This window comes from Lampris incognitus, chromosome 16 (genome assembly GCF_029633865.1).
Source record: "Lampris incognitus isolate fLamInc1 chromosome 16, fLamInc1.hap2, whole genome shotgun sequence".
NCBI classification, from domain to species: domain Eukaryota; kingdom Metazoa; phylum Chordata; class Actinopteri; order Lampriformes; family Lampridae; genus Lampris; species Lampris incognitus.
In genome coordinates, this window is record NC_079226.1 from 13,234,396 (window position 1) to 13,243,439 (window position 9,044).

At 42.3% G+C, this 9,044-nt stretch overlaps 1 protein-coding gene across 3 annotated transcripts; it reads right to left on the reverse strand.

Moving 5' to 3' along the window:
- Nucleotides 1-140: 140 nt before the first annotated feature.
- Nucleotides 141-8,910, reverse strand: LOC130126551 (STAGA complex 65 subunit gamma-like). Of its 3 annotated transcripts, none has more exons than XM_056296123.1 (5): nt 8,851-8,910; nt 7,909-8,388; nt 2,448-2,772; nt 1,660-1,897; nt 141-910 (listed from the first exon to the last, which is right to left on the reverse strand). In XM_056296123.1, the coding sequence occupies exons 2-5, from the start codon at nt 8,343-8,345 to the stop codon at nt 618-620; spliced, it is 1,293 nt and encodes a 430-aa protein (XP_056152098.1). In that variant the 5' UTR covers nt 8,346-8,388; nt 8,851-8,910; the 3' UTR covers nt 141-617. The 3 variants fall into 3 exon arrangements, with proteins under 3 accessions (XP_056152098.1, XP_056152100.1, XP_056152099.1); XM_056296125.1 differs by lacking the exon at nt 8,851-8,910 and adding an exon at nt 8,783-8,842; XM_056296124.1 differs by lacking the exon at nt 8,851-8,910 and adding an exon at nt 8,744-8,825.
- Between the last annotated feature and the right edge of the window lie 134 nt (nt 8,911-9,044).

Genomic DNA, 9,044 nt, shown 5'->3' on the forward strand with positions numbered 1-9,044 from the left:
CGTTGCTTAATAGTGGTATTAAAAGTTTTGACTGTGGTTTTGTTTCCTTCAACTTTTCCAGAAAATCCTGGGGTGCATTATTAAGCTTCTTAAAGCTAATCAAAAAAACACCACAAATGCTTGCAATATATACTCAAAAAGATGACATTTATTGTTTTAGTATCAAACAACTCATGTATTCAGAATCGACATCTTCAACAAATCTCACAAATGTACTCATATACACAAACTCGCTCGAAAAAAATACTACGTGTTTTTCACCTCATCAGTTCATTCTCCCTCCTTAATGCCCCCTCGGAGAGGCTTTTCATGACCACTCAATTCAGCTTAGAAAATGGATGCCCTGAAAAGCACCAAGGTCCTAAAGGTAGCATGATTAATGACTTGACATCGTGGAGCTTACTAGAAAAGATATCCAGGTGGTGCATCGCACCATTTGGTCATACTTTATTTTTCTTTTGTCAGACTGTTGTTAAGTATCAGATGTAATTGAACTTTAAAAGCAGGATAACCAACTTCGAACACTTGCTGGGATCTATTGTCTGTCCAGTGTAGCCGTTGCTTTCAATTACTGGGTCAACAAATGACCCACTTTTTTGAGGCTTGTTAAGGAAATATCACATTTTCTTCATCCGCTTCTTTGGTCTTTGGTTGAAGACTGGCGAGGTGCCCATCAGAGAGTCAGGTGAGTGTGAGGCATAGCTGCCATCTGACGCTGCATCTCCGGGGGACGGCGCCATGGTTCCTCCAGACTCGCTCATAGTTGACATGGGTCCCCCCTCCTCGAACACGTCACCCCCCAGGACACCATGGTGGTGATGTTGGGAGCTGGCTCCCTGGCCCTCCTCCCCTTCTTGGGGCTCAATTTTTACTTGTGGCCACAGAGGGGAACTGTTGGCCCCGCCACCACCTTCCAAGAGCAAGGGGAGAGAAAAAACAACCATGGCTCACATTAATGCAAGTCACCACAGTTAAATATTGTTTAAAAAAGATCACACTTGTCACCAAAACATAGCCTGACAATACCCCTTCAGTGTTCCCTGCAGGTTGGGAGTTTCCTCTAGTGTGATGGATGGAGTGTCTACTAGCCTATCACTTGTTTCTTAAAAGATGTTGAATCCATATTTCTCTCATATTTTATTAGCAAGTTCAATATCTCATATTGAGGTACAGGCCATAAACTGAGGCAAAAGTTTTAAACTCTAGCTAATGACGCATGCAACTGCTAACCTGACACCATGACATAGATAGATAGACATTAGTTGACTATTATACTTCCATCCAACTATTGTAGTTTTTCTATAGCGAGTATAGCTAGTTGGACTTAGGTTAGACTACCTCTTAAAAACATACCAAACATCATCTCACTATTTAGTAACATTACGGTGACCACTACTATTTGCTCGGTTATATCTGTACAATAAATACCCTTCTTCAGCATTAAATGTTTAAACATGTAGAGGAAAGCCAGGTTTGCATGCCAGCTTAGTGCAAAACCGCATGTGAAAAACAAGAACAGACTAAAACAAAATTCACTTGGGTGGTAGGTCATCATGATAATACCACCTGCACAGGTGCCACGTCATTAACATTATCTGGGAGTCCTTTGTAGGACTGATATCCATTATGAATACACTTGAATATGAAAGCTAGTCTCACCTGAGGCATGCGGAGAGTTCTCAGCCTCCAGGCCTGCAGAAAGCTTCTCTCCGTGGGCCCCCAGTACCCCCATGGGCAGGGCCTGGTCCCCAGAGGCCAGGTCCGCCTCGGGCTCCTCACTGACTGGGAAGGAGATGTCACTCATGGGTTCCTCCTTGATCCTGGGAGGCTTGGAGTCCTCCAGAGCCTTCTCCGGGTTCACCAGCCTCTCGTATTCCTCTGACAGATCCTTACTAACCTGGAGATGGAGAATTTTTACTAAATAAGATGATTCTGTAGTCAACATAAGGGAAAACTGAACATTTTGTTTGTCTTTCAGTCCGTTTGATGTGCAATGTAAAACAGCACTCATCTAGAATTGCAAATGATGATTATTAAATCAATAATGAAATGTTCTGTCAACTGACTCATTGATTCAATGACTTATTTCAGCACTACACTCGATGATATGAAATTGAACACATTTCAACTTTTCTGTATTGTAGTTTAACCTCAAAACCAGTGTTCACTACCCACCATATTGCGTTTACAACTGCGAAACTTTCAACCAAATAGAATTTCCAAAATTCTTTCCAGATAAATGTATGTTAGACAGTGAAACAGCAAGTCTGAAAAGGAAAAGTCTGTAAAGGAAGTTCACAACTTAATTAAAGTTGATGAGACATAAAACGTGAACCTGGAGTAAAGACATAACAGACACATAGTAGCCTCCCATAACAGATACTAAATGTGTTTTCACACCTCTTACGTATAACGGATATGATAACACCGAACGGTCACATCCTCACCTGCAGCATGTAGCTGTGGTAGTCCTTGATGCGCACCTGCCAAAAGCGCTGCAGGGCCAGCATGCTGCCGATGCCCACCTCGTGGAAAACCTGCTCCACCACGTCCGGGAAGGGGCTGGCCCCCAGCCGGGCCTCCCGGTCTACTGCCACACGGAGCAGGCGACTGACACGCATGTAGTGTTCGTGGACCAGGTCAGTCAGGGTCTCCAGCACACTCTCTTGTGCCGACTCGAAGCCAGCGTGGGCCAGGATGGTGGCCACCGACTGGTAGAGGAGCTGCCTGCAGGAGGGCCAGCTGAGCTCGGTGACGGGCTCGCCTTTACCCCTTTGGTTGGAGAAAGAATCAGGAGAACCATTAAATCAAGCATTGAGGTTTACTATTAAAACTGGTGCCGAAATGATTGGTGATTAATTCATTGATCAATCAACAGAAAATCAATTGATTGTAATTTGGTAGTCGATCAATGGTTTTAGTCAAGTAAAAATACCAAACATTTGCAAAAAGATTTAATTGCATTTCTCTTATTTATATCATTATGAAAAGAACGATTTAGGCTTCTTTGGCTGCTGGTTAAACTAAATAAACAGTTTGGGTTTCAGTAACTTATGATGGGCATTTGCCATCATTTTTTTTTTTTTGGATTTCCCCCCCCCCTTTTTCTCCCCAACTGTACCCGTCAAATTACCCCACTCTTCCGAGCCATCCTGGTCGCTGCTCCACCCCTCTGCTGAGCCAGGGAGGGCTGCAGACTACCACATGTCTCCTCCAATACATGTGGCGTCGCCAGCCGCTTCTTTTCATATGACAGTGAGGAGTTTCGCCAGGGGGACGTATGGGAGGATCACGCTACTCCCCCCAGTTCCTCCTCCCTTTCGCATAGGCACCCCGACTGACCAGAGGAAGCGCTAGTGCAGCAGCCAGGACACATACCCACATCCGGCTTCTCACCCACAGACACAGCCTATTTTGTCTATAGGTGTGCCCGACCAAGCTGAAGGTAATGCGGGGATTCGAACCGGTGATCCCTATGTTGGTAGGCAACGGAATAGACCGCCACGCTACCCGGACGTCCCTTTGCCATCATTTTTTTTTTTACATCTTATAGATCAAACTATCATTTGAAAAGTAATCGATAGATAAATCAATATTGAAAATAATCAGTTAGTTGCAGCCCTAATAAAATCTGAACTAAAAGTGTAAAGGTGAAATGTCCTACGATCAGTAGTTTAATAAATATAGCTGGTTATACCCAGTAGAGCTCTGGGAACAGCGGTGGGAGATGACTAACAAAGGGGACGCACAACAGCAGATTTAAATAAGGGACCCCACATAACCAACAGCTGGTTAAACAAGATGGAGATAATGAAGCTTCCGGTTTGCTCTCGGCTTGAAAAAACAGAAACTGAATGGCCTTCATCATCACAGAGGGAAAAAATTCATGCTTGATGAAAGTGTGTGTTTGTGTGTGTGTGTGTGGGGGGGGGGCTATATTAATCGGTACATGGTAAGTTAGTTAGAAAAAATGGAGAGATAGCTAGATGTTCATTGCCCTCAGTGAGATTTTTTTTCCACAGCAATTCAGACCTGTACATATAACATTTAGTTAACAGTAGGTTTAGTGAAGTCCAGTAAAATATCATTACCCCTGTCATTCACTATAACGTTTCTAGTATATGAGGATTTGGGAATCTGTAAACACTGATTTGAAAATAGTGCTAGACAGGCTGAGAGGAATTGCTGCAAAAAAAACCCCAAACTGAATAAAACGGTGTGTACCGTCTACACAGTAGAAAGATCCTGGTGGGTGTATGAAAAAATAACGTGGGTAATCTCAGAGGAAAACAAGTCTGTGCAACAGCAGCAAAAGGTTAATGCAGCAAAGACAACAGTTCCAAGAAGGTTGTCAAAAGAGACATCCGATGAGAAACACGAAAAAGAAGTCTAAAGAATTTGTTGATTACATTGAAGAAAGCCCAGAACCTGACAAAAAAAAAAAAAAAAAACTAAGAGCGAGAACATAATCCTACAAACATCTATTTTGATATGTCACTCTTGTCAAGGAGATGGGTGGTAATCTGAATGCTAAAAAAAAGAGACGGAAAATCCCCCCAGAGGACACACAGAGCTTGGGAAAGGCAAAGAGAATTAAGGCTTCCTCCCGATATCTAAGCAAAGAAGCACCAAAGCACCTAATGGGTATTAGCCCACCAAAAAGAGTGAATGGGAAGACCAGCAACAGTATCGTTTGCTCTAATACCCAATTGAGTCCTTTAACTGGTATAGATGACTGCCCGAGATATCCTTACATTTTAATGAGATATCATTTACGTAGTAAAGCACATAATCTTTTGATCATGAAGGTGAGGGAGAGAAATTCAACTCAGAAAAAGGCAGTCTCGGGAGATAAGTCAATTTAGCCCATATGCCTCCTCATATTAAGAAGACATATTTTCTTTGGTGAGCTGGCACAGCTTTGAACGTGCTATTTGGAAAGGGACCAGCTAATTGACACCTCAGTGCAAAAACACGGGGGTATCTGCAGTCTCATATAGGTTAGAACTCATAACTATGATCTGTAAACTAAATTTAATCAGGCCAACAACATAAACGAATCTGCTTTTCATCTAGAAATGCGTTTGGCTCAGTATCACAATAACCAGGCAGGATGCACAGTCTCCCCGTTACCATTAGACTATCAAAGAGGGCTTTGGGTGGACAGAGGCTGCAAGGAAATATTCACCTCCTGCCTCATGCGTATATGCCAGTTACGACTGAAAAAGACCCCTGTACAAAAATGCTGCTCACCTAATGAAATGATAGCGTAAAATGGGCTAGGGTGAAAAGAAAGAACAGGCAAATTATGAAACATCTCCCTTCTCAAAGGGGAACCGTCAGACTAAAGCTTCAACATTGACAATTGCACGTGTTTGGGAAAACTGTCAAAAGTTTAGGCAGGTAAACATGGACTTTACTGGCAGACAGTAGTCAGGGGATGAGACAGAATGTGATAAGAGGTTTAAAGTGCATTGAGAGGTTGACGTTATCAGGCAAGCTCAAGTTGTGGAGTCTACAGTTGGAGCTCTGACCTTAAAAAGAATTTAACGTTCCCGTTAGAAGAAGTTAGTGAAATTGCTTGGCTTACATGCTAGGATATGACTGGTCACAGGCTTGAAACTGTTCTAAGTCTTCTTCTAGCCAGAGGAAATTCAAAATGTGCAAATCTTAGTTATTTGATATTGATCCATTTTACACTGGAAATGTATAATTTTGCCGCATATGTTGCCACCAAGGAGAGCACAACAGCAGCTGCAGAGCAGTGCCACCTGGGGCAGCAGGTTTGATGTGCCTTATACAAGGGCACAGTGACAAACAGTCTTATCTGGGATCCTGATACAAGCTACTCTTTGGTTGTCAGCCTAGGCCCAAGCAGGATTACCCAGTTAATACTAAGATTCAAACTGTCATGATGCATGCTCAGTGCTGTGAAACACTGGTCTGTTCTTTGTGTCTAACATATGTATATAACACTGGTTTCCAAAAAAAAAATCCAGGTAAGAAAATCAAAGAAGGTTGAATCAGTTCATCTGTTCATCTGTGAATAGTACACATTGCCATTGTAACTCGTAGCTAATGGTCACACCCATATTTGCATATGAAACTGGTCATTGGTTTTGGTCGTTATGCAACTGTATTCTTTATGAGGGGTGAGGAGCCCAGCAGTCAGTTTAGACTGAAGAGGTCACTTAGCTGAGTGATGAAACGTATCTGTCAATAAATGTTGTATCCCGATGAACTGATTCAACCTTCTTTGAAAATTCAAACTGGCATTCCTTCAGTGAATGGCTTGTTTCTCTTACAGATATTTTATCTGCTACCAATAGTAAAATTGGTGCTGACACTAACAGTCCAAATACAATAAAAAGATATGCAGCATCTACTCCTGCAACTGGGTAGAAATGAACCCCTCAAGAAGCAGTTCAGCTTACACAACCAGTACCCATAGGGGATTTGTAAGACATTAACAAGTGATGGGTAAGTCCACAGCAACCAACTGTACGGCAAGGTATGGCTTTCTAGTTCTGCTGTTCAGCCTGAACTGCAAGCTCAGTGTATCAACGTTTTTTACCTCTTTCATATGCCTCATCTACTGCATCCTCCTATGACACAGTGGTCTCTATAATGTACACAACCAACTGGTTATTTGACCACAATAGTGCATCCCTTTTTGGACTGTGTTGCACTGGGTGGACTGTGTTGTTTGCTGTTTCTATTTTTTGTTTTTTTGCTTTGTTCTCTCTGTTTTTTTATGTTTATGGTGGTGTTGTTTTTGGATGCTTTTGAATATGTGTTTTTGTCCTTTGTGTTGCATTGCTGTGGGCTGGGGGAAACGGAAATTTGTTTCTTTTGTGTACGTAGTACATAAGATGAAATGACAAATAAATTGTTCCAGATTCCTGATCAGGCCTTAGGATACTGTTGACAAAATAGATGTTGACAATTGTAGAGTTGTTGGTCTGTCTCTTTGTATTTCCCAAATCTTCCCGACTGCCCTGATTTGTGCCTATTTAACAAAATTCTCTCCAACTTGTTTTTCTTTAAGGACAAAGCCAATTACAAAAGGAGAGTTTTGGTTAGTTTAATTTACTTTTGTGTTTCTGTTTATGAAAACAGTAGATTTGTGGTGTATTTTTAGCTTTTGTGGTGTAAAAGAACATTCTTAAAAATATTAAGCTTACCATTTGCTGATAAAATCCTATTTCTGCACAGCTGAGCCATTTCGTGCCAGAAAATTCACCCTTCTTACAAGATTACTGTTGTTGAGACCACCAGCAAGGTATGAATTAGTAAACATAATGTGATGTATGACCAAGTTGTAATCCTAAGTATTGATACAGCAGAGTATGATACGATTGCAGTCTGAATCAAAAGTTGAGAAGAAGTATGGAGTCACTGGTTCTGGGAAGCCAGAACATACTATTAGACCCTCTAGAGGTATCATGGCCCTGATTCTACAAAACATCTTAAATGGGAGGGGAACAGACTTGCTCTCTCTCCCTATCCCCCATTGCACTCCTCTCAAAGACAGTTCTAAAATTTTGCTTAATCTACCGCAAGGGACACCTGCATCTGAGCTCTGATATCAGGAAATAAAAATACGAAATTTTGAATGAATATAATTCTATATCATAGAAGAAAAAAACAATTCAATTAGTTTTTATGAGCTTATCAAACTCTCATGTAATAGTTGTAAATTGTCATTCGCTCTTTTCGCCTGTGTTGGAGAATGTCACATAAATGTAAAAGCCCTCTTAGACTTACTTATCTGTGTTTTAAGGCTATACAAATCAAATTGAACTGATGAATAAATCTACAGTGTAGTTAATTATTAAGCATCTGTTTGAGACACTTTAGTGGGTAATTACAAATACAACAGACACTAACATCTTGGGCACAACTCACTTGTAAAAGTCGCTTTCAGGGTCACTGTGGCGAAGCTGAAAAGGTTGGCATGGGGCTTTGCTGTCCAGGGGCAGCAAGTCATCTGGCATGGCAGGTGGTGTGGGTGGGCGTAGGGGAACATTTGCATCAGCCTCCTCCTGCCTGTTACCACCCTCAGTGGGTGCCGAGCCCTGACCCTGAGCTTGGGCCTGAGCCACCGCCAAAAGGCCACGAAGGCGGCGGGCATGCTGGCACAGCTGCACTGTGTGGATGGTGAGGCTGCAGGGCTCGGAGGGGATATCGAGCATTGTGGTGGGTCGTGGACGCTGAGCTGAGGGCTGGTGTAAGGGCGGGTCCTGCATCTCCACCGAGCGGAACTCACGCTGGAGCAGGTCAAAGGAGCTGCGGCTGGGAGGCACCCCCGCTGGTCCAGGGATCTCTCCCCAATAGCGCATCATGAGGACTGGTTAGACACAAGCTGGATTCAAGCTCTCATTCAGTCTGAATATGGATAAAAACAAGATGAGGAAAGTGTAAGCATCATAAATACATGCCATACTGGTGGATTAAGGTCAGAAATATCCACCCACATTGTTTATTTCCAAACTGAGTTAAGATGCCTAGATGGGGGAAGGGATGAGGAGAGTGCAAGCATCACATCATAACCTATACTGGTTAATGCAAGACAACTGATATCTTGCATTCATTTATGACCAACATTTTTTTTCTCAAAACTGAGTTAACACAACTTGATTATAAACCAATTTTCAACCACTCAGTGTGTCAATAAATGTAAAAATTATGTAGCAGTATGGTGGTTAACATAATGCTAGCAAAGGCTACAAGAGTAACTCGCCTACAGAGAAGCTAACATGGTCAACTGCATGTACTGTACCACAAAAAGACAAAGGTGAAGTCAGGTATAACAGATATACTCGAACTGAGTTGCGACGGGTTTCCAACCTTTTACTGTTCGTTTAGCAGCTGCGCAGACACCAACCCCGTCGTTTTCCGTGCGAAGAAAAGTCCCGTGTAGAAACCTAACCGAGTTGTCATAGTTCCACAACACGTAAACGGTGACGGGCATAAACAAATTAAACACGTCGCCGCGTATTTACATGTTGCGTTGTAATTTAATAAAAAAATGTATTAATTGA

Coding starts and splice junctions, on each gene's coding strand:
- LOC130126551 (XM_056296123.1), bottom strand. CDS start 8,345: ATGATGCGCTATTGGGGAGAGATCCCTGGACCAGCGGGGGTGCCTCCC. Junction 1,898..2,447: donor ACCACAGCTACATGCTGCAG/GTGAGGATGTGA, acceptor CTCCATCTCCAG/GTTAGTAAGGATCTGTCAGA. Junction 911..1,659: donor GAACTCTCCGCATGCCTCAG/GTGAGACTAGCT, acceptor TGCTCTTGGAAG/GTGGTGGCGGGGCCAACAGT.